The 25,212-nt window shown below is 36.6% G+C and overlaps 1 protein-coding gene across 5 annotated transcripts in view; it reads right to left on the minus strand.

Annotated features, from left to right (window-relative positions):
- Positions 1-699: 699 nt before the first annotated feature.
- ANKS1B (ankyrin repeat and sterile alpha motif domain containing 1B) overlaps positions 700-25,212 on the minus strand; it is a 325,146-nt gene continuing 300,633 nt past the window's right edge. For 3 of the 5 annotated variants that reach the window (XM_070755905.1, XM_070755908.1, XM_070755909.1), the window contains 6 exons: positions 23,518-23,646; positions 21,469-21,540; positions 15,165-15,251; positions 11,139-11,276; positions 3,676-3,843; positions 700-2,498 (listed from right to left, as the gene is read on the minus strand). In XM_070755905.1, the coding sequence (XP_070612006.1) occupies positions 2,388-2,498; positions 3,676-3,843; positions 11,139-11,276; positions 15,165-15,251; positions 21,469-21,540; positions 23,518-23,646 (705 nt within the window). In that variant the 3' untranslated portion in view covers positions 700-2,387. Of the gene's footprint in view, positions 2,499-3,675; positions 3,844-8,428; positions 8,755-9,130; positions 10,185-11,138; positions 11,277-15,164; positions 15,252-21,468; positions 21,541-23,517; positions 23,647-25,212 lie in introns of those variants that run through there. The other 2 variants (XM_070755906.1, XR_011559489.1) reach the window with 2 other exon arrangements.

The raw sequence follows: 25,212 nt of genomic DNA on the forward strand, positions 1-25,212 counted from the left end.
TCTGCCTTTGCAAACAACCGCGGCTGACATGGCAGAAGCCCAGGACTGAGGAGAGAGGTGGTGAAGACTAACCCAGAAAGAGGCAACCTTTCCCGTCAGCTTCCCAATTGAGTTTGTGGGAAAGCTGGCAAGAAAAGTCACAAAAGGCACTTGAAATTGGAACCTGCGTCATAAGTGTTAACCAATTGCCAGATGCCTAGATTATGATCATGTGAGAATGCCAAGGACTAGTTGTAACCACCATTTGTCCAGCACTGTTATAACTATGAAGGGTGCTGAAAAAATAGTCATAGGTTTAGGACAAACTGTATTTGAAATACATTCCCAGATCTATATTTTTTTCATGCACCCTTTACTTCAAAAGTGAACCAAAGAAATACATATACGCCCATATTCTAGCTTTATTCCTTCTTCCATTTGAACTTCTCTCCTTCCATTGTTTTGTATTGAAACAATAACTTCCAAAAACAAAAGCTTCTTTTTACTGTTAGTTTTTGTTATCATATTGCACTAAAAGTAGACAATATGAATTGCAGATTATACTGGCCATTAGACTATTATGTTTTCCATACTCCATTTCAGAATAGCTGATGTTTCATATTATCCTTACTAAATTGTGAAAAAGCCAGTGCTGACTGTACAACTTCAATTTATTTTGTGTGCTTTTGAATGATATAAATAATGACCAAAATTACAAAATTTATAACTGGAAGCCCAAGCATATTTACAGAGAAGAATTTGTTGCAGTGAGGCTACTGTTTGCTTGTTCCTATACAATGTTCCTTTGGGTACTATTTTCAATGTTTAATATCAGCCTACTACATACATATCAACAATGATAGGCAAAATATATACAAGGAACTAATTGGTTCAAGTATATTGTATTAAAAGGTTCTTTTGTTATCCAGCGCTATGATTAGGATCAACTAAACCATATACAATTTTCAGTTTTAAATCGAGTTTCATTATCAATTTTGCTAAAAATTCCATTGAGTGTAACTGAATTTTCAGTTAGATATGAAAGAATAATAAAAAACATTGAAGTCAACCACACTATTCATAAATATCTCTATAATGATGTCCAAAATGACTCACAATTTGACTGGATAGAATATACATTTTAAATGCTGTTTTTCGCCTATGATCAATATTTTTACTGTAATTTATTCAGTTCCACTGAAATATACATAAATGTTATTGTACAAATACTCCACGAAGACATTAAAAAATTAAAATACTTGAAACAAAACTGTAAGCAAATTTCATTAAATTCCATGTTAAGCCAGTGCTCAACATGCCATTTTGTGGAAACAATGTATTACTTTGGATTTTTTTAAACTTTATTTAGGAAAAAAACCTTTTGAATTGAACTTTTTCATTAAAATCAGCTGCGACAGAAAATTTAATAAAAAATCCAGTTGGATTAAAACCATCTTTGAACATTGATAAGCTTAAATGCATGGCTATAATAACTTGAAAAACTGTGTACAGTTGCATGTACCTTAGTGCAATTGCTGGGCAGCTTTTATTTTATTCTTCCAAAGTACAAAGCATCCAGTTTATAGATGACACCATTTACCACTGTTGCAAACAGTACAGCAGCAGTTTAACTTCAAATTAAATCCAAATTCTCTTCATAATTAATGATTTTCTTTATCATAAATATTCACACTTTTTCATATAATTTTTCCTCTGTCACACAAAAATATTTAATACAAGGTGCATTTTCATGCATTATTATTAATTCCTCTTCTTAAAACCGTTTATCAATCTTAACACACTGCTATATAGAACCTCTTTTCTCCATGTGATTAAATGGCATGTAGTTTACAAAAAACAGCAACTAACAAATGAAGGAAATTAATAACTTGCTATTATTATTTTTTAAAACATATTAAAACAAAAATTATATAGGATTTTCATAATTTCTCAAATATTGTATTAAATAATCTGGGTCTATTTCAATGTTCAATTTGCCAAATAAGAAACCCAACTATAACTGAACATTGTATTACTAAGCAGCATTAATGTTAGAGACCTTTGTAAAAGTAGAACATTAAAATATGAAATCAAAGAAAGCACTGTGGCAAAGTCCTAAGAAAATTGCGTGCACGAAAACTATCTCCCACTCCTCTTGTGAGCTCTTTGAAGTCTTCATCCCATGTCATTCTTCTGTCAACGCTGCAGGAAGAACAATCACCAGAAATGACCAGCAGCCTTTATATTTATATATATATTTATTTATATATATTTATGTTTTTGCTAGTTTCAAGGCCACTCAGTGCAGTCTTCCTCTCTATTAGATTGAAGAGTTGCTTACCATGGAAAGGCTGTGCTGTGACTGCTTTGAGTGCAAGGCACAACAAGAAATGATGAACAGTTCATTATCAGAAAATTGTGGTTTCATACTTGGTATTAATTCCTCTTTTAGCTTCTTGTCCTGGTTCTACAATCCATGGTAGATTGGCAAGAGTCTTTTGTTCAGTGGGATCTATCTGCTTTGAAACAAACAAACACAGGAATGCTTTATCCGTTTAAATTACATAATTTATGTAATGTCAACATGCCACATTATCTGGGTGTACCATATATTGCTTTTTGTAACCTATTGATGATCCAGTAGGTCACTGATTGTTTACTTTCACTGTCCTCACAAAATTGTGTTGCTGAAATCAAACACATTACACTAAATCCGAAATTGTAGAATAACCTTATACCGCGATGGAGCATTTGAAGCTTACAGATTTGAAAAGCAGATTGGACTGTAAGACTCACATTCTCTTTTGACTTTCAAATTACTCTACATATATTCAAAGTACAACTGTTCAGGCAATATCACAAAAAACAGCAGCCAGAGTACTGCCAACTATGTTATGTTTTGCTACTCTGGAATTTATTTGTAAGATGCTCTGATTTTCATTTTGTTTGATTTTTTATCTTTTTATAACTGCTTTAAAACTTATTATTGTAAATCATACACAATAAATATGTTACAAATGGGTAAAAGTGATACTAATAACTAGTAAGTATTGGGCATTGATTTCTGACAATTTGATCTTTATAATAACCATTTGGGCAGTTTTTTTTTTTTTTGTCAGTTGTTTTGCATTCCGCCCCAATCAACAGGTTGATGACGGATACTTTTTAGTTTATTACAAATCTTCTATGAGCTTGGTCATGCCCCTTCAGTCATCATAACCCTGAAAAATATGGCTACGAGGATCATGAATTCAATAATATCTGGGGAGATACATGTACTGATCTATTAAGACATTTGGGTGGCAAGCCAGAATAGAAGGTCAAGAGAACATTCAGAAAGAAAGCAATTGCAAAAGGAAACTATATGGATGTGTCCATGTAGTCATCAGGAATTGAGCTTTAAGTGCCTTTCTTTGACTTTAACTTACTGATCATTGAATCAAGCAACAGCAGATATATTGAGGCATAATCTTATACTGGAGATAATTTTCAATTGTCTTTACAAGATTTTACAAGTAGTATGGTTAGAATTATCTTCAAGAATGTGTTTAATATCAAACTTCTGAAACTGTGAAATTAAAAAATTAGCTAGTTACAGTAAATACATATTTAGACTAAAGTTTACAAACACAAGCCAAGAACATTTATCACACATTGATGTCAAGTTCTTCTACATAGATTATGCTTCTTACTCACCACAGATTTTCTGATGCTAACACGTGGTTTTGGGATTGGCTTGGTAGGTTTATTATCAAAGCTTTCGGGAAGTGTTGAAGAATGGCCTCCTTTTCGAGCCTGAAGTGCCAGCTGATAAGCTACTTCAAATGCCTGTCCCAATGTGAGAATTATTTCATAGGCTAAATTCTGGAATAGCAACAGATAGCAGGATTAAGTTAATTAATATCAATGTAAGTTTAAAAGAAAATCTTCAATATAGGGCAGCTTTGACTAATTGCGAGAAGGCTATATTAATTGTTTTGCGCATCAGTGGTATTTTATCATTTTCTACTACTGGCACATTTTTAAAAAAAACTGTAGAGACAATATACTTGATTTTTCCCCTCACCTACAATACGTGGGACATTCAAATGTAAATATTCAATCAATCATACGTGCTATCTGTAGCACCTTAATGGGTGTAGGGTATATTGAATACACAGAATTCTGCAAACAATTCTGTATTTTCCTGGAAGGAAGAGGACTGCGTCCTGAATTGTAAATGCATGAAGAGTATATGAGGGGGGATTAGAAATCTAACCATTCTGTGCAGTATCCAGCTCCACCAGTTTTTCAACATAGGATTGCCAATTCTGCCTAAAAGCAATCCTGGAGAACACTCTTGCCACCAACATGAATGTGTCTGTCTATGTGTCATACTCATGTGCATATACATGTACAGTGCTACCTCTAGATACGAGCTGCTCCACATGCGAGTATTCCAAGTTACGAGCCACGACGCGAGCGAAATTTCTGTTCAACACCCGAGCTCAAATTTGGAATACGAGCCAAGTTTCCGCTAGGTGGCGCAAGAATCTCCTTGCTTCCGGTTATCTCAGCGCAAAAAACAAAGTCTAAAGGCATTCGTTCGAGATGCGAGTTGATCGACTTATGAACGAATTAAACTCTGGAACGAATTAAACTCGTATGTCGAGGTACCACTGTATAGGTATACTGTATTTGCCAGAAGCTACACTGTAAAAATAGGTAAGGCCATAACCAACAAATATATTGTCTTTAAAATTAATTGTCCCATTTATAAAATTAATCCTGTCATAATTAGAAACTCTTGAGTATGCACCACACATTCCCCTTCCTTCTTCCAGCAGAAACTGTAAAGACAAAGGGATAAGGGACAATATGGAGAGGGAGGGGAAAGTGCACTGAGAAGGGGAAATGAAGGGAAGGAAAAAGGAAACACAACAAAACTCGATGGAAAGAAGGAAAGTGAGGGGAAGAGCTGAAGTGTAAACACGGTTTCTCTCATTTTTTCCCAGTTTAACTACTTCTTCCCAGTTACCTCTTTATTTTCAATGGCATCCTCTATTACCAGTTAATGGCAGATAATTCCCTCATAATTATTTAGTAGGTAAAAAGGGAAGATAAGCTCATGTTCCTAATCATTTATAGTTATCACTTTAAGAACAGTACTGTTGGTCATGTGGATTAAAATCCCCATGTGTTCATTTTTACAGGTCACTGCATAACATAAAATATAATCCTCACTGAAATGCAGACAATAATGGAATGATAAAAGATTTGATGTTTTGCAAATTTTCAATCCTTTAAACAGATAGCAATTGTACATTGGCTTACTTCATCTGAATCTTAACATTAACACTCATAAATCCGTTCATAAATGTTGACCTCACACTGGCCATGAAATGGGAGATTTGCCTCCTTGAAACTTCCATTATTTTTAAGCCAATAATACTTCCGAATGAAACTTTTAAATATATTTTTGTAAATTGGATTAATCTTCCAACAAGGACCAGCAATTGTTTTTATCATTTATCACTATGCAATCATTAACATCAGGGAATGAAACAAGCAAACTCCATAAATTAGTTACTAAAACTATATTACTAAAATTTAGGCTTCTTTGCTTATCTGTTAAATTAATAATTTTTCTCTTGTTCCTCTGAGGTGAACCAGATAGGAATCTTCCTCCCATCCCCTCTCCAGTTGTGGGCTATGCTATCTCTTATCTGGTTGTTACTTTTGTAGCATCTTTGCCCAGTCTCCCAAGTCTTTCGCACATAATGTTACACATCTTAATATGAAAAGGGTTATATGTAGTATCCCTGTCTCTACTTGTTCCCTACAATAAAATGACAGATTGGGCTGAATAAGTGACCAACTAAAGTCATCCACCAAATTTCCAAGCTGAAGGATTCTTGAATCTTAATCATCCAGTTTTGTTATTTTGGTATGTTTGGCATAGATTTTTAAGAAACTATGCAACAGCAAACTTGTTTATTAGTCTTGTAATATTTATTTTACTAGTGATTATAAAATTGTACATTGTTAAATAGTATTTGAATTTCATTCTTAGCCAGTTGTGATAGACAAGATTTACAAATATTGATGTAGGTGGTATATCTGTATATATTTTGTTGGCATTTTTATTCAGCCAGTTATGAAGTTTGGAACGTGTTGATCCATTCTGGCAACATACTACAGTACTTAAAAATATTATTTGACATATTTATGTACTGATTACTGCATTAGACTGTTCTACAGCAGCCTGGGAGTGAAGAGTAAACTTGGGAACTCAAAACTACAGTATAATATTGGGGGCCTTAACAAATCATTCTAAATGTTTCAAATTGACATTCTATGAGCTTCTAAAGCTCATGCTTTTCAGACTACACTCCAAATACTAGCAGTCATTTTAATGAAGCTAAACATATGAAATTGTTTACTTCACAGAAAATATTGCTTTATCCTTTTTTGTCAATACACTAACATTTTGAACTAATCATTATTTGTCCCAGAATGCAGAACTATATCCTTGGATAGACTGAACTTGTGGAGTTTTGTGAACTAGATGCAGAACTGGTGGTTACTAGTTGCTAATTGAATTTTAAAATAACACTTAACTCCTATTTTGTCATGAAAAAGCAGCAAATTCTTCCACATAGTTACAGGATAACCCACTTGGCAAAGAGGTCTGAGAGGTTGCAGGCTCCGTTTCCGCTTAAAGCCCAACCTATCCATAACCCAACCAGAAAAGTAGTAGCAGCTATAGACAGCATCTTCATTATCCTGTGCTTGAAAAAACTCATGGTTTTATATGTCAGTGAGTCCAAAAAAATCCAGCCCTCTCTTTACATGTGTTACATTATGTTTTCTTGTAAGTTTTTCTCAAACTATCATTAAAATATATATATATTTTTTTTAAAAAAAAAATATTATATAAACTGACTATTCAGGCAAGTACAAGCATGAAAATCTTATTCAAGATATTCTGCTGATGCATAAAAAACATCAGTTGGATTATTTCACCTGCACGGAATCGTATGCAAATAGTAGTGGTCTACAAATTTTCTTCAACATATGCCCATAAATATCCATTTCTAACCACAGTGATTCCAAAAGGACAACTTTTTGCATAAGTGTTCCCCAATTTTTGCCTCTTGGCAAACTAATGGTGGCAGCAGCGGAAAGGGATCATTTTGTGTGCCTGTGCACTGCTTTCACAAATGCAGCTTACACACTTGCCCACCTCTTCCACAGCCCAGTTCTAAAGGGGTTGCGGCCTGGCACAATATTGGTGAGTTGCAGGCTGGGGATCTGTGGCATAGATGTACATAACAAAAATTGCTTATATTATGCCTGTGCTAGGCAGACCCAATGCCTGTTCAGTTGTATTTATCTGGGTAATGAGTTCTGAGAGCTTCAGACAAATCCTGATTACTTTTAAAATTTCCGTAAATGACTAAAGCATAGAGGAGAGGGAGAGAAGCTATCTGAATATTAAGTGACAAAAATTACATGAAATATTATTTGTAAAATTGGAGCTTTAAAATTATTCCTCATATGCTCAGATTTTGTTCTAGGAGATTCACAGCTAACACAGGAAGGCAGATATTCCTACCCTCTTTTATTATGGGAAGCAGTAACTCATAATAAAGAAAGGTATGCAAATATTTTTTGTCCAATTTTTAAATATTTCTTGGAAAACATATTGTCCTGCAAATATTCTGCCTGTATTTAATTAAATTTGTCCAACACAACTACCCAGGAAGACTTTAATGCGATATTTTATAATGTATTCATCCTTTCTCATTACTGACAGTTTAGAGTATTGGCTATTTCAGATGGAAAATAGATTTCTAAAATGTTAAAATATAAATTTGAATCCTCATGATGTCTCAACACAATTACTAGGTCAAAAAACCCCTTTTGTAAAAGATCTATTTTGTGAGAATATCAATGTTCTTTAACAATACTATCTCATGTTCATAACACATTAGTATATATTTCTAAGTATACTGAAGACTCAAATAGGCATTATCTTAATAAATCCAGCAATCTTTCCCTAATCCAATAATACCAGACCAACATAAGGATTGACAGCATACTAACATTAGTCACTGACATTTTTGGCTTACTTTTGTTATTGGGATGGCAGTATGCCTCGGAATAGGAATACTTCACTTTTTGGATAATCTCAGACATTCACAAAGACAAAAACAAACCAGAAAGCTTAATTTTATGCATTTTGGCACGATTCTGGGTCGTTTTTAGAGCTATATGAGGAAGGATAAACAGAGATATACATTTTCCAAAAATAAATAAAACTGATGTTTTTTCTATGCACATTTGTCTCAATTTCGCTAATATGCATTAGTTTATGCAGTATGCTATTTAGTCTGAAAAAATATTGCATTTAGTCTATTTTATGAACTTTCAACCTTTACATAGAAATAAATTAAACACTTCAATATGTAGAGAAAAAATTTATTGGAATGTTAGAAACAAACATTGAGTCATAGAGTAAGCAATAGAACAATAGAAATGGTAATTCATATGATGGACAAATTAGGTCATAATGTTCCAGTCACAACAGGAGGCACATTGCCTGCAAATATAGTTCTAGCCATTGTCTTGTCTTTTTTTCTTGATCTTCTTTTAACATTTTTTCAATAAAGGTCAATTGACCATCTTGACATGAACTTAAAATTGATAGATAGTACATCCCTGGATAGTACATCTGGCAATTAAACTTTGAAGTTCAAGATTTCTCAAATTATTACTTGCGGTACCAAGTTCCTGCAATAAAGCAAAACATTTTTATGTTTCTTCCCTCCATTATGATGATTTTTTTAAAAAGTTGCATGAAGCAAGCTTTATTTTTATGTTTTACATCAAGAAAACACTATACATTACAGACCTATCCCAGATAACTCATTTAGAGTATGAGGCTTTTATATAATCTCTGCTCAAGTCTAAAGTCAAATGTAGCAAAATAATCCATGCTATTGCCAGCCTGAAGACAACTTTGTATTAAGACTTAACTTTATATAATCTAAATAAATTCTCATTTGCTTTTTAAAATCATCTTTGTAAGTCATGATGCTGGGACCACTGCTTAGTCAAATAAAATATTAATTAAAATAACCCAGAAAACATCAGTCAATATACTTACATAGGATTCTTGATGTAGGCTTCTTTCAGATGGTTTTCATCCCATTATTTTATTAGCTTTTCAGAAACAAAAACGATGTGTGTTCTTTTACAAAAGTTTATACACTCTCTTAAATCCTTCTTCATCCTTGTAGTATGATTGGAATATTCTGCTTGGGGAATCTTCTTCTTCTTCCCTGAAATAGTTTCTTCATAACAATGCTATACATTTATTGTTGTGTGAGATACAGGCCTGTGGTGGGGATTACCAGCACATGTCCCTTTCAAGAATACTCATTACTCAGGGTAATAACTAAAATGCCAGGATCAAGAGAGGGCACATGTGAAGTGGCCTTTGGCCTGTAGGAAGTTTATAGTTTGTCCACATTGGTGCTAAAGAAGAACAAGAGTTACTTGTCTCTGATTTTTCTGTAGATTCTCTATCTGACGACTTCTAGTCATTCCAGTCATTAGAACCAGAAATCCCTGCTGCTGTTTTTTAATTTTTTTTATAGAATGAACATCTGTGAAGCAAGTATGCAATTGTGAAACTGCTAAATTTACCTGAAAAACTTTGACCTGGAAAACTACATCTCTGATTAAGAATTAGATTGTTTACCATCAAAAGGCCCCCATTCTTACAATTACAATTTAAAAGGAGGGAAAATCAAAAAATTGCCCATTTGATGATTAGCAAACATGCTCTGTGAAAAGTGTTGAGGTATCAGAAAATTGTATGCAGCTCAGGTATTTCCACCATCCCTATAACAGAACGTACATGGTTCCCCTGATCATGTTTTCAAGTTTTCAAATTTCAAGTTTTATATGTTCAATTTTCTTTGAGAGGATGGAGGCTTTGTACACAGACTAGTGCTATGCACTTCATTTGGAGGGGCTTTTTTCAAACCCATTACTCAAAAGTATTGAGGTGTTACGGTGGTATGTCAAAATGACCTTGGGAGACAGGAGGAAAACCCATAACCTAGGCAACAGTCTGATTAGAGACAACAGCAACAACAAGTAGCTCCAACAGCAACTGGAAGAAAATCAGCCAAGCATTTCAAAAGGGGTCCTCCCTAGTTTACCAGAGATTAAAAAGAGACGAAGGGAGAATTGCTTTCAGACTCACAAAGTAATAACAAGTTCCATATATTATAAAGGACTCGGTGCAACTTTAAGGCTTTATTTCTGTTGTCTGACCCTCTAGGCCAGGAATGTCAAACTCAAGACCCGTGGGTTGGATCCAGTCCACGGGGTGCTTCGATCTGGCCCGCAGGGCTACCCTGGAAACAGCAAAGGGCCAGCCCATTGTGCTTCTGCCAGCAAAATTGGAGCTTGGGAGGGCCACATGTGGCCCTCTCCAGCTCCATTTTCACTGACAGAGTGCTTGGGCCAGTTAGGTGCCCCTGATATGAGTGACATCAAACTGGCCGTGCTGCCCCCTCCCCTTGAGGTCAAACACAACCCTGATGCAGCCCTCAATGAAATTGAGTTTGACACCTGTGCTCTAGTTGCATATACAGGATTGTAACTGCAGATGTGCATACATTTTGCTGCATGATTCATGACAAAATATCTCACTCTGCTATGGAATTTGCTGCATTTACTTCAAGGGAGATTAATGGTGCATATGGCTCACTAGATGTTGATTGAACATTATTTCTAATATCAGAAGCAGTATGTTTTATACAACATTAGTTATTGGGAAAATATTATGTTCATTTCATACTTTGAACTTTCCATGGGCATCTAGATGGCCATTGTGAAAATGTAGGTGTTTAAAGTCTCTAACTTTTTATTAGCCTCTTGCTAATTTCATTAGCCTCATGAGATAGTTGCAATATATTACTTTTTTAAAAAAAGTAACATCACAATGATATGAAGCATTTATATTAAATTTTAAATCGTGGTTATTATGCAATTTATTCATCAGTACCAGAACTGTTCTATAGCAACTTTCTTCATAACTGAAATTATATAGGAAATGTCATGGTTTGTTAGCTATCACATAGAAAAAAATATAGACCAACCACATCAAAGGCTGTGAACACATGACAGTAATGGTGATTTGTCTTCAAGTCTTTTGTTATATAAGCAAATGTTGAGAGGTCTTCGGGGTCTTGTGCGGCACAGGAAATGTTACGAATCTCATGTTCAGCAATAATATTCTAAATGTAAAAAAAGAAATAATTGTATATATTTAATTATTCAATCTAGTTCCCAATATTTTATAATAATTAGGTTTTACATTGTTGCTAATACAAATAAAATGATAAGCAAGCAATGTAGCTGTATTTAAATTCAGCAATAAGCAGAATACAGTATATTGTTTCCTTTGTTGTTCTATGTTCCTAAACTTTTAATTTTCTGGCTGAATTCATTAAATCATTATTCATCTTTCAACTGATATTGAAAGTTAAAATATTTCTTAAAATAGTTAAGTTATTTTAGAAATATCTAAAAATGTTTCCTTTGCGTGTTAGTTACTAAACATGAAGTTTTAACCTGTTCTAATCATACTGAGAATAGAAAACATGTGGTAGATAATTTAGATCATTAATGGTACAAGAAAAACTGTATTGATGGTACAAGCATCATGTTACAGAATTGTTACTAGTTGGTAATATGTAAATAGAATTCATGTACCAGTTTAGTTATTAATATTTAATTCCTCTATTAGATATATGTATTAGTTCATAAATATATTCTGTTATCAGAGTAAATGATACAAAATCTTTCTTTAGACTTTCTTTTTTTAATGGAATATTAAAAATGTTATAGAACTAAATTTATGATGCCAGTCATACTTATTTAGCAGGAGTGTGAAGACAATTTACTGAACCATATAAACTGAGTGATGCTAACCAGATTACTATAACATATTTATTTAATTTATTACTTTATTGATTAAATTTATATACCACCTCAATCCAATAGGACTCTTGATGGTTTTCAACATGCATTAGAAATATAAACCAATAAAACTTAATCTGGCATCAAAAAATCTGGATAGCCACTCCAGTCCTTAATGTTACAAAAAGATATATACCTTTATTATATCCATTTTATGAGTATTTTTTATAAAAATATGTATTTATTTCATTAAAGCTAAGCAACTATAATTGTACATATATTTTGCGGTTAAAAAATCATAATCACATTAGTAAGCTTTAAACTTAAGTTTGATTAAAGTTACTTAATTCTATGCTACTGTTGACAAAACAGTACTGTATTTCAGTTTTTTTTAATTCCTTCTATTGCTAATGTTGGATTAAATCTCTATGGATTGTTACTATATTTATACTAAATATATTTCTGCAAATAAAACCATAAATGTTGCCTAAACAGCATTAGCAATACTGTTAAGAAAAAGTCTTCAATATTCTCAGAAGGGAATTAGAATTAGTAGTAGTATTTGTGCCAAAACCAGAAACTGGAATAGCTTAATAAGCTTTGTCATTTTTAATGTACATTTCCAACTTAGTTCTGTTTCACTGAAAGATCTGTTAAAATTTGAATTCTTTAATTCAATTCCCCTCTCTTCCCCCTAAAAGCACGGAACTCATAAATCTACTTTTGATTCAATATAAGTAAAAATAACTAAACTATGATTTAGAACTGTAAATGTAATCTTTTTCCCCTTTTCCTTTTGTTTTTACTATTATATGCCAACTAACACTCTTTAGAAGCAAGGCAAGTTAAGAGGCAATTTCCCAACTTGCTTTGATTCTCAAGAACTTTGGGAAATTGCCTCTGATTTTTATGCTTCAAATGGGGAAAATAGACTTAAATTTGAAGACTGAATAATTGTGTAGTATAGAAATGTCTTGTAATAACAAAACATTGAGGCTTTAAATATGGTAAGTATTTTACTGTACTGGAAAAATTAGGAATCATTTTTTTCTTTGCTTTGCTTTTTCTTCTGCCCCTCCCTTTTCTCCAGTTGTTTAATCTTCTTTTTCATTTTCATGTACTCTGTATTATTTATATTATAAAAAACTTCAATAAAATCTTCAAAAAAGAGAACCAAAGCAAGTAAAATAAATTAATAAAATATGCAGTCTACCTTTACTAAAAAGCAGAGAAAATCATTGTGTTTTCATTAGCACCACATAGTTAAGCAATGTACATGCTTAATCTCAAATGGAATTTAAGGTGCTGGCCTACACCTATATATGAGCGACAGGAGCTCTTAGGGACTGCCATTCCCCAATAGTTTCTGCTCTTCTGGAAGGCCTTTGGGGTGCAACGGCAAGGCTTTTTTTTAATGGCTAGTTTGATCAAAAAAGAACATAAAGTGGAAAATGCAGTCAAAGCCATCTTAAAAGAAAATACACAGTACACCAGTCTGCAATGAACTATGGACAGTGAAGGGCTACCAAAACTTTTACTATCACACTGTGGGCGTGGCTTATGCAGGATGCCCTGCATTTTGTTTCAGTATCTTTCAGAGCAAATTGGGTGCTCTAGGGTGGAGCTCCATTTTTGCTACCCCACTGCATTCCCCACTGTCCGGGCAGCAGCCCACCCCTAACTATGGACCAAGGCATGCCTCTAGTCATTTATTCTTCCTTCTGTATATTTATTGGATTACTGCTATAATAATGCCACTCTTCCCTGTTTCTCAGGAAATTCCCGAGGTATCGTGAATTTTAAAAGAACAGATTATTTGCCTTCTTTGAAATTACAATGAAGATTACTAAAGAAATCTCATTTTCCTCAAGGTAATACAATGTAATGTGATTGAGTTAATTGACTGCTTTTTAATGTAATGGGATTTTAGCTTATAGTTTTTAACTATTAGATTTGTACACATATTGCTTTTGTATTGTATCCTTTGAGCCGCCCCAAGTCTTCAGAGAAGGGTGGCATACAAGTCTAAGAAATAATAATAATAATAATAATAATAATAATAATAATAATAATAATAATAATAACAATAATAATATATTCAATTATCAAAAGAAAGGAACAATTAAAGAGCCCCAATAAGCTCAGTTTGCACTTAAGTTGGAAATGTATGTAAAAATTGTGATTATTTCAAGGAAACAGACACAGACACAAGCAGGTTCATGAAATTTCAATACCTTATGCATCTTATTTTGAAGCTGGCCCGGATAGTATGTATTAAAAAAGAAATAGTATTGGACAGTAAAATTATCACTTGGATGAAACAATATTCACTGATCAAATATATATAAAATGGACAAAGCCAAATGTTTATCTTAAGCCAAACTCCTGAAACATTAGTCAACTTGTTATTGTTTAGGTTAAAACTTGACAAAAATAATCAATATAGTTTGTTAACCAAATAAGAATCTCTTTGCTTATGTCTGAAAACTTAGATATTCTTATAACAATAAGAAGCTTAACCTGTGATTTTAATTAGATAGCTACATCACAAGAAGAATATAAACCAAACAAAAATAAAACAAATGAAAAGGGGGTTGACACAATTATTGGTACTGATTATTTTCAATTGTTTTATAGTATGTCCAATCATACATGAAAAGCAAAGTGTTTGGACTATGAAATAAAGCATGGCTTAATTGGCTGATGCCATTTACTTATGTCCATTTCAACTTAGGTATTTCAGTGGAGGAGTATCTGTAGTTTTGGCCACATCGATGTGTGGCATGTATGTCTGTGTGTGTGTCTCTGTGTTGGATAGTTTCTCTTTTAAGTTCTCTACTAAAGTCCTATGATAGAATGTACTGTTGTTCACAATGATTGTGGTAGATTTGAAAAATATACTAGCAAGGAAATGTCAGTGACAGCAAGTAGTTCTGGATTTGTCTTGACCATTTTGATTTTATATTGAATGACACAAATACTTACATTATTCTACCTTTAATACAAAATCCACTGCCTATAGAAAACACATTCTCTCATTAATATTGATATAACAGTATCTGATGAAAACATCATAGCTTATCAAAGCTTCACCTAGAATAAACTCGATCATGTTCAAAATGTAATGAGAATCATTTGTTGTTGAAAGGGATAGACAGCAGCTATTTGCAACTACTTAAAATGAAATAAGAAATGATACCTACCTTATTTGTTGCATCAATAAATTTTACTCCTTTGTAAGAGACAGAGAGAACAATAGTAGGAACTTTTTTCATTTGTTCGGTGGATTTCTGAAATTAAAAACAAACATAAAAATGATGGGAAACTCTGTTATTTCCTTTCTTCTTATTGAGATAAATAAATACCTGCTTTGGTTGTGCAGTGCTTCATTCCAGAAATGTTTCAAAGCAAATGAGACAAGTATTTTGGTAGCTATCTGCAAGAAATTAAACCAAATCTGCCTTTTGTTGTGAACATTCATTCATTCATTCATTCATTCATTTAATTCGACTTCTATGCCATCCAATCCCGAAGGACTCAGATGTGGCAGATGTGAAAGGCAGCCATACAATGTCCTCCAAAAGGCATGGCTGCTTTCAGGAACTGCATACGGGTACTAGTTTTGAACCTTTGTTCATTCAAAGCACTTGCTTTCTTTGCCTCTGAAGCACCGCACACCTATTATCTATTGTAGCTATGGTATACAAAAATAGTTGAAGTATACCCACCAGATGCTAGAGGGGAAAAGGCTCTGTTTTAATATATTTAAAAGTATGTGTTGAGGAAGTCTCCTTTCAGGCAAGAAGATAAACGTACAATTGAATGTATTTGCCCTAATTCTGTAATTCAAATACTTGAACAAGAAAGTAACAGTTATAACTGAATCAACATATTCTATTTTGGTGTTTACATTAAAATATTGGATTTCTAAATCTGGAATGTTTAATTACTTGAAATTACCGTAACTGATTTGTTTTTGCTGGGACATCTGGCAGAATGCAATTATTTGCCATTTAACAATTTATGATAAATGTATAATAAATAAAAGCATTTAAGAAGAGATTCAGGCAACCATTTGTCTGGAATGGTATAGGGTTTCCTGATTGAGCAGGGGACTGGACTAGAAGACCTCCAAGGCCTCCAACTCTGTTATTCATGCCTTTAAATAGAATTATTTTAACAGAATAAGCACCTGATAGTGAAATTTCACTATACCAGAAGGAAAGAAGCCTTTTGGTGTAAAGTCTGACAAGTGTTGGGAGGGTTCGCCATTGTCATTTATATCAGACTTTTTCTATTATTATAAAACCATGATATACCTGAGGAAAATTCAGATATTGGTTATCATCTATAAAGCCCTACATGGCTTAGGTCCAGACTATCTTTGGGACCACCTTCTACTACACAACTCCCAGTGACCGATAAGGGCCCACAGGGCTGGTCTTCTCCGGGTCCCATTGGCTAATGCTAAGCAATGTCAGTTGCTGGGGCTGCAGAGGAGGTACTTCTCTGTAGTGGCACCAGCTCTCTAGAACCAGGGGAGGGCCTTCTCTGTGATGGCACCAGCTCTCTGGAACCAGCTGTCTTCTGAGATCCATACTGCCCCCACCTTACTGAACATAAGAACATAAGAAACTCCATGCTGAATCAGGCCAAAGCCCATCGAGTCCAGCATTCTGTGTCACACAGTGGCCCACCAATTGTACATGGGGATCTTGAGCAGAAAGAGAAGGCAAAACTCTCCCTTTCCTTTGACTCCCAACAAATGGTACCCAAGGGAATCCTGCCTGCTTCAATCAACATAAAGGCAGCACTTGGACATCTTTACTGGCTTTCCAGAAAGCCGTAAAGACCTGGCTTTGCCGGCAGGCCTGGTGCCATTGATCAAATGTTACATCATTTAGATCTGGCCAAAAAAGATATGCACGATTTTATTAATGGGTTTTAAACTGTCTTTTTAAATTGTCCCTTTTAGATGTTGCTTCTTTGTTGTAAGCCACCCAGAGTCCTCTGGAAGTTGGGGTGGTATATTAAATAAATAAGTAAGTAAGTAAGTAAGTAAGTAAGTAAGTAAGTAAGTAAGTAAGTAAGTAAGTAAGTAAGTAAATTAATTAATTAATTTAAAAAAATATGGGCATTTCAGTTTTATGCTTTGTGTCACTTCTATTGTTAAAAAAGATAATTTTCACGGCACCACTATGGAATCATTAGGCATGATCTTCAAGGATGGGCTTCACTATCTCTGGATGGACTTCACCCATGAAAGAAAATTAGTCTAAAACATGGCTGTCTAAGTCACGTTCCACAGGACGGATGCATCACGTGCTGACCACACCCACCCGGTTTAGCAACAGAGGGGAAAGTTGTTATATGTCAAATGTGACTTCCTTAAGGTAATTTCCTCTTGCTGAACTTCCCTCACATATATCATTCATGTTTAATACCATTATAAACTATATTCCCACCATCCAATGGCCATGCCTGGTTGGTTTTGGGAGATGTGGGTTATCTCTCAGGCAGCAGCTCATTTGGAGTAAACATTCAGCAACTTATGAATAACTGGCATGTTATCTGAATGATCACGGACTATATAGAGACCCTATCCATAGAGACCATAGTTCATTTAAATGTTTCTGTCAATGTTTCAAATCACTTTAGTACAGTGCTTCTCAATTATTTCTCTGATTTGGGCACCAATGTAATTTTAGTGTTAGCATTTATTATTTTACTTATTATAAGCTGGGGAAGGCTGCTCTACACATTTACCTGGGAGTAAGTCACGCTGAACTTAGTGGAGCCTGTTTTCAGTTAGACAGGCATAGGCTACCATGGTTAGGATCCTCTTTGGACATGGGGACAGGGCAGTTTAATCAAGTCTATGTTTTGGGATCGCTGGCCTGGCCTATAAGTGCCACTTCTGCTGGGCACTCACAGCAAATGGTTGGAAGGAGGCTTTTGGTGCAATTCGAAGCTTTTGCCCAGCTGCAGAGGATATTCCTCCTTGTACAGCAGCAGGTTCACCATGGCGTTCGTGGCTACTGCAGCACTCACCAAGAACAAGAAGAACCCACGCAACTGCCCTGCCCTGCCTGGCCACCTTCTCTTTCGAGCTCGGAGCAGCATGCAACTGAGAAAACATTTCCCGTCTGGGGGAATTGATTGAGAGGGACCACAAATGTTCCCCCCTGGCATTGCTCCATGCCCCCCCGAGGGGGCCGATCCCACTATTTGAGAAGCACTGCTTTAACACCTGAACTAAAGTACCCAACACCATCCATCTACAGCCTAACTACCCATCCTTATTTCCAAACCAGTATTGCCAACTTGGATGGGTAAGATGAATTGGTGGCTTTGAAACCATACGTAGCGTATCTTGTTTAATCTGTAAAAATTAAGTAAGTGAAGCCTAAGCATGAGAGAGCTACCGATGTAGTTGCTAAAGTACTGAGCTAGAAAGTAGCAGATAATAAGTTGTAGTCCTCCCATAGGGATTAAAACTATTGTATATACTCGAGTATAAGCCGACCTGAGTATAAGCCGAGGCACCAGTTTTTGCCACAAAAACTGGGAAAACTTATTGCCCGAGTATAAGCCGAGGTTAGAAAATGCAGTGGCTACTGGTAACATAAAAATGGAAACCAATAAAATTACATTAATTGAGACATCAGTAGATTAAATGTTTTAGAATATTTAATTTAAAGAAAACCAGTAAACTAGCTCTGTAAATTTAAAAGAGGGTAAACAAAAGCAATCTGGTAATAACAATAAATTAAAAAGTAAAAAAAGTAGCTCAATCAGTAACCAAGCTAAAACCTATTTCTAAACCTAACCCAGGGCTCTTTAAACTTGACAGTTTTAAGACTAGTGGACTTCAACTCCCAGAATTCCTGCACCAGCCATGCTACTTCAGGAGTAGGAGTTGAAGTCCACAAGCCTTAATCTTTCCAGGTTTGAAGACTCTTGCATTTCTAACCCTAACCCAGGGCTCTTTAAAATTGAGTTTTTAGAAGCCTGGAGAGAGCTCATGCTGTTCCCCCCCCCCCTTTAGCTTGCTGGCTGGCTCGTTGGCTGGATCTTCCACCCCTGATCCTCCCTCCTCCTCGTCTCCCTTTACTGCTCCATGTGTTGTGCAGGGAAGCAGATTTGCTAAAGAGATCCACTTGGGACGACAGCAGGGGGAGGAGGAGGAAAGGAACGAGCTGTTCTCCTCCTCCTTCCCCAGCTGCCGTACCAAGTGGATCCCTTTAACAAATCTGCTTCTCTCTCCGGTTGGGGGCTTCTAAAGCCTGGAGAGAGTTCATGCCGTTTCCCCCACCCCCACTTTAGCTTGCTGGCTCTCTCCTCCCCCATTTCCCTTTATTGCCCCATGTGTTGTTCCGGGAAGCAGATTTGCTAAGGGAGGGCAGCAGGGAATGCTGGAGGAGGAGGAGGAGATCCAGAGTAGCCTGCAGCCGCAGAGGAAAAGGAGGAAGAGGAAAGAAAGAAGAACCCTCGCCGACAGCATAATTATTTATTTAAGTACCGGTATTTTTAAAATAAATTTAAACTCCTTGTAGCGGCAGGAGAGCGAGAGAGAGAGAAACGAGCCTTTTCCTCGGAGGAGCAGTTCGCTGGCGTCTTTGCTTGAGCCGGGGAGAGGAGGCAACGGCCCCACCCTCCCCACAGCTGCTTCTCTAGGAGAGCGGCTGTGGGGAGGGTGGGGCCGTTGCCTCCTCTCCTCGGCTCAAGCAAAGACGCCAGCCAACTGCTCCTCCTCCTCCGAGGAAAAGGCTTGTTTCTCTCTCTCTCACTCTCCTGCCGCTACAAGGAGTTTAAATTTATTTTTAAAATACCGGTACTTAAATAAATAATTATGCTGTCGGCGAGGGTTCTTCTTTCTTTCCTCTTCCTCCTTTTCCTCTGCGGCTGCAGGCTACTCTGGATCTCCTCCTCCTCCATTCCCTGCTGCCCTCCCAAGTGGATCTCCTTAGCAAATCTGGAGCTTCTGTCTTCTCGCAAGTGCCTCCTCTCCCCGGCTGAAGCAAAGGCGCCAGCCAACCACTCGAACGGCGCGCAAGAGGGGGAAAATGGGAAGCCGGTGAGGTGGGGGAGGGGTGAGAAGACAGAAGCACGAATCCACCCCCCCCCTCACTGGCTTCCCATTGCGTTTTTCCCTTCTTGCATGCCGTCGGAGCTGTGGGAGGGGTGGGGCAGGTGCCTCCTCTTCCCGGCTCAAGTAAAGGCACCAGCCAACCATAGCCCCAAGAGCTCCGGCATCGTTGGAGCTGCGGAGGATGTAAAAGTGTGACCTCCACAGCCCAGTCCCTGCGTCTAGCCTTCCCAAAGGCACCCCCGAAGCTGCCTCAGCAGGCACCTGCAATAGCTCCCTCCCCCGCCCAAGCCAGAAATGTCTTCCGGGCTCCCGCGGGGCGCCCTCTTGTGGTGATTCGGCGCCCTCTTGTGGTGACCCGAGTATAAGCCGAGGTCGGGTTTTTCAGCCCATTTTTGGGGCTGAAAAACTCGGCTTATACTCGAGTATATACGGTACCTAGCTAACATTGGGCCAGTCACTGTTTCAATCACAGTCACATTTTACAGTTAATGTAAAATAATGCACATGGGCAAAAGGAATCCCCAATTTGAGTATTGTATTGGCAGTTCTGTGCTAGCAAAATCTTCAGAAGAGAAGGATTTAGGGGTAGTGATTTCTGACAGTCTCAAAATGGGTGAATGGTGCAGTCAGGCGGTAGGGAAAGCAAATAGAATGCTTGGCTGCATAGCTAGAGGTATTACAAGCAGGAAGAGGGAGATTGTGATCCCACTGTATAGAGCGCTGGTGAGACCACATTTGGAATACTGTGTTCAGTTCTGGATACCTCACCTACAAAAAGATATTGATAAAATTGAATGGGTCCAAAGACGGGCTACAAAAATGGTGGAAGGTCTTAAGCATAAAACTTATCAGGAAAGACTTAATGAACTCAATATGTATAGTCTGAAGGACAGAAGGGAAAGGGAGGACATGATCGAAACATTTAAATATGTTAAAGGGTTAAATAAGGTTCAGGAGATAAGTGTTTTTAATAGGAAAGTGAAAACAAGAACAAGGGGTCACAATCTGAGGTTAGTTGGGGGAAAGATTAGAAGTAACATGAGAAAATATTATTTTACTGAAAGAGTAGTAGATGCTTGGAACAAACTTCCAAGAGTAGTAGATGCTTGGAAATAGTATAAGGGCAGACTAGATGGACCATGAGGTCTTTTTCTGCCGCCAATCTTCTATGTTTCTATGTTTCTCAGCCCAACTCATTTTACAGGTTATTGTTATAGGGAAAATAGGGGGTTATGGGCATTATTATAACTTTGTATAAAATAATTATAACAATCATTATTTACACCAATGTGAGTTGTGCAAACTAAAGGTGGGATGTAGATTTGGTGATGAGGAGGAGGAGGAGGGTGAGGATAGCCTTTTCAAATTATAAATTTGTCTCCTATAACCATTTGGCAGAGTAATAGTTTACTCACCCTCATCTTTGCACAGGCATCTTGTGTAGATTCTGTACCTCTTAATTCTTTTACCAGCATTGAACCTAAATACTTAAAAGATACATAAATAATTTGTTTTCTTTAGTTAAGAACAGTACAAATAATTTAAGTTTTGAAGCAGATTTGCTATTCCAATTTTTGTACTCAATAGCAATAGCAATAGCACTTACATGCCACTTTACAGTGTTTTACAGCCATCTCTAAGTAGTTTACAGAGTTAGCATGGCAACAATCATGGGAGAAAAATCTAAAAATGACACTAGCCACATCCAGAAAGAAAACTGTTTCAAAATGTATTATAGATGGCATATAACCCCCGTTCAATTAGCTAGGTTTGATAAAAAATTTACACCAATATATTGGAAATGCAAAAGAGAAATTGTCTCGTATTACCATCTTTGGTGGGAATGCGAAAAAGCAAAATTCTTCTGGGGTAAAATAGCAGGTTTGCTGGAAGGAATCTTGGGTACTAAGATAGAAAAAAATCCCAGAAGGCTATTTGCTGGGAATATTCCACCAAAAACTAGAAAAATAACAAGTACATTTGGTCATCCATATAACTACGGCAGCTAGATTAATATATGCCCAATACGGGGGGGGGGGGGGGCGGAAATGATACCTCAGGAGGAAGAGATTATAGAAAAGATTACAATTTGTGTGGAGATGGATAAATTAACATTGGAAATTAAAAACAAAAAAGAATTTGATTTTTACAAATGTTGGGATATGTTCTACCGGTGGTTAGCAAAAAGGATAAAGTAATTAATGTACATTTGATTAATATCTAATTGATAAAGTTATTGCCTGGTAATAGAATTTATAGTTAAATATAAAGATATATGATGAATTACATGACTTAAGATTTGTATTTTTTCAAAATTGGTGTATATGACTAATTCAATAGAGCTATAATAGAATGTAAATATAGTTAGAACCGTTTTTTAGGATATGCTACATTTTCGTCCAATTTTTTGTTTTTTGTTTTTAAATGGCTTTGTGTTGTTTTGTGTATTGTATCTTTTAGGTATTTAAATAAAAGTTAATTAAAAAAAAAAAGAGTCAGCATATTTTCCCCAACAATTTGGTCCTCATTTTACCCACTTCAGAAAGATGGAAGGCTGAGTCAACCTTGAGCTTAGTGAGATTTGGACTGAAAAATTGCAGGAAGCCTGCAGTACTGCATTCTAATCACTGCACCACCGCGGCTCAAGATGGTCATAATCATGATGTTCTCTAAATATTCTGAAGAACTACCTAACTGATAAATGGACCTGAAATGGTAAAATTTTAACTTTTTTATAATATTTGAGCAAGGCCTGTTTTTAACTGTTTTGTTATATATTGCCGTCACTTTTGAGAGAAAAGTGGATATGTAAATTTTTTAAAATAAATAAGTAATACACACTTCTTTTCACCTCTCCCCAAATATATATTTTTAGAATTTTGTAATTCTAGAACTTTGAATGTTCATAATATTGGAAATTCTTATGAAATCATTTTAATCATACAAGCAACACAGACAGTCTTTAACTTACAACCATAATTGAGCCCAAATCTTTTATGGTTAAGCAAGACAATTGTTAAGTGAGTTTTGTCTCTTTTATAACCTTTCTTGTCACAGTTGTTAAAGTGAATCATTGCAGTTGTTAAGTTAGTAATATGGTTGTTAAACAGAATCTGGCTTCCCCATTGTCTTTGCTTGTTGGAAGATTGCAAAATGTGATCACACTGGGACAGTGCAACCATCATAAATATATGCTAGGTGCTATTGGTCCAAATTTTGATCAAGTGATTCCAGAGATGCTGCAGTGGTTTAACAGTCATAAGTTACTTTTTTCAGTGCCACTAAAACTTTGAATAATCACTAAACAAATGGTTGTAATCCAAGGACTATCTGTACCTAGTCACTACAACTGTTTATATTAGGGAGAGAAAATAATTAGCAACCTTGTTGGCAATCCAGTTGCCTCCCCTATGTTAAGCACTTTTCAGCTGTTTGAAATGAAATGTTCTGTTTGGTTAACTTACAAATGCTTTGTAATCGCATGACTGAAAAATGAGTTTCTCTGGATGATGCTGCCAGTATTGTACTGGTGTTGATCCTGTAGCTTCATTAGGAGGCCTCAATGTAATCGATGGTTCACCCCAGTCTCCAGTCTGAAAATAAGACACATTTCCAAAACAAAGTAAGATATAGGATGGTTGGCTGATAATTATGCTTTTCTGCATTTGTAATCAGTTTCTATGGACTGATTCTGAAACTGAATATTATTTACTGTGTGTGTCATAAACTAATAAACTAATTTACTAATGCTATGTGGATATTTCATATTACAGTGGTCCCCCGATCATTGCGAGGGTTCCGTTCCAGGACCCCTCGCAATGATCGGTTTTTCGCGAAGTAACGCTGCAGAAGTAAAAACACCATCTGCGCATGCGCAGATGGTGTTTTTACTTCCGCCGCAGCAGCGAGGAGCCGAAGATTGGGATTTCCCCACCGCCCACGCAAACTCCTCGCTGCCGCTCGCCCGCCCTTCGCCCGCCCACGCCGTTCGCTCGCGCCGCTTCCCAGCTGAGTCCTGAAGCGAATTGGCTTCAGGACTCAGCTGGGAAGCAGCGCGAGCGAACGCCGCTTCCCAGCTGAGTCCTGAAGCCAATTCACTTCAGGACTCAGCTGGGAAGCGGCGCAAGCGAACGGCGTGGGCGGGTGAAGGGCGGGCGAGCGGTGGGCGCGCGGGCAGGCAGGCAGCGGACAAGACAAGCGGCGGGCGCGGCAGCAGCGAGGAGTTTGCATGGGCGGTGGGGAAACTCCTTGCTGATGCCCGCCGCTCGCCCTCCCGCCAGCAAGAGGGGGAAGACCCAGGGAAGCCGCCCAGCAGCTGATCTGCCCGGCGCCATCTACGCATGCGTGGCCATAGAAAAAAAGGGCGCGCATGCGCAGATGGTGTTTTGACTTCCGGGTTGAAAAATCGCCATATAGCCGTTTCGCAATGATCGGGATCGCAATACCCGGGGGATCACTGTATACTATATTTCATCTGAATTTTCTAGCACCTAGCAGGTAGTGTCCAAAATACCTTAGCATTATTTTAAGGAAATTATTATTGACATTTAGTGGTTAAGACAAGGTTAGAAACTGTGGAGACTGTGAGTTCAAGTTCCGCCCTAGGCACAAAGCCAGCTGTGAGACCTTGAGCTACTCACTTTCTCTCAGCCCTAGGAAAGAGGTAATGGCAAACCACCTCTGAAAAACCTTGCTTATAAAATTGCATGAACCTGTCCAGGCGGTCTCAAAGAACTGGACGTGATTGAATGGGAAGGAGGGGAAATTACGGACATAATATTTTACAGGAGAAACTAAAAACAGTTTCAGATACTTGGGTCAAAATGGTAAATTCAATTAAACAAAGTATCTGAAAGTAAACACCTACAATGTTCATTATCAATATTACTACAGCTAGGCTTGTTTCATGGAAAAGATCCTATTTTGTCCAGTGGGACTTACTCCTCAGAAAATCTATTAGTACTGTAGTATTACACTATCCTATAAGTACTTAAAAGTAAATTCTGTAAAAATAAGTGGGATTTAAAAATTATTGTAAGTCAAATTGCTAAGCATTACAAATTAATATACTTACAGAAGGAAAGAAATAAACATTTTAGTATATTTTTCTTAGGAGTAAGCCTCACCAAATAAAATGGAATTAATTTTGAAGCAAATCT

Source organism: Erythrolamprus reginae, chromosome 6 (assembly GCF_031021105.1).
Source record: "Erythrolamprus reginae isolate rEryReg1 chromosome 6, rEryReg1.hap1, whole genome shotgun sequence".
Classification (NCBI taxonomy): domain Eukaryota; kingdom Metazoa; phylum Chordata; class Lepidosauria; order Squamata; family Dipsadidae; genus Erythrolamprus; species Erythrolamprus reginae.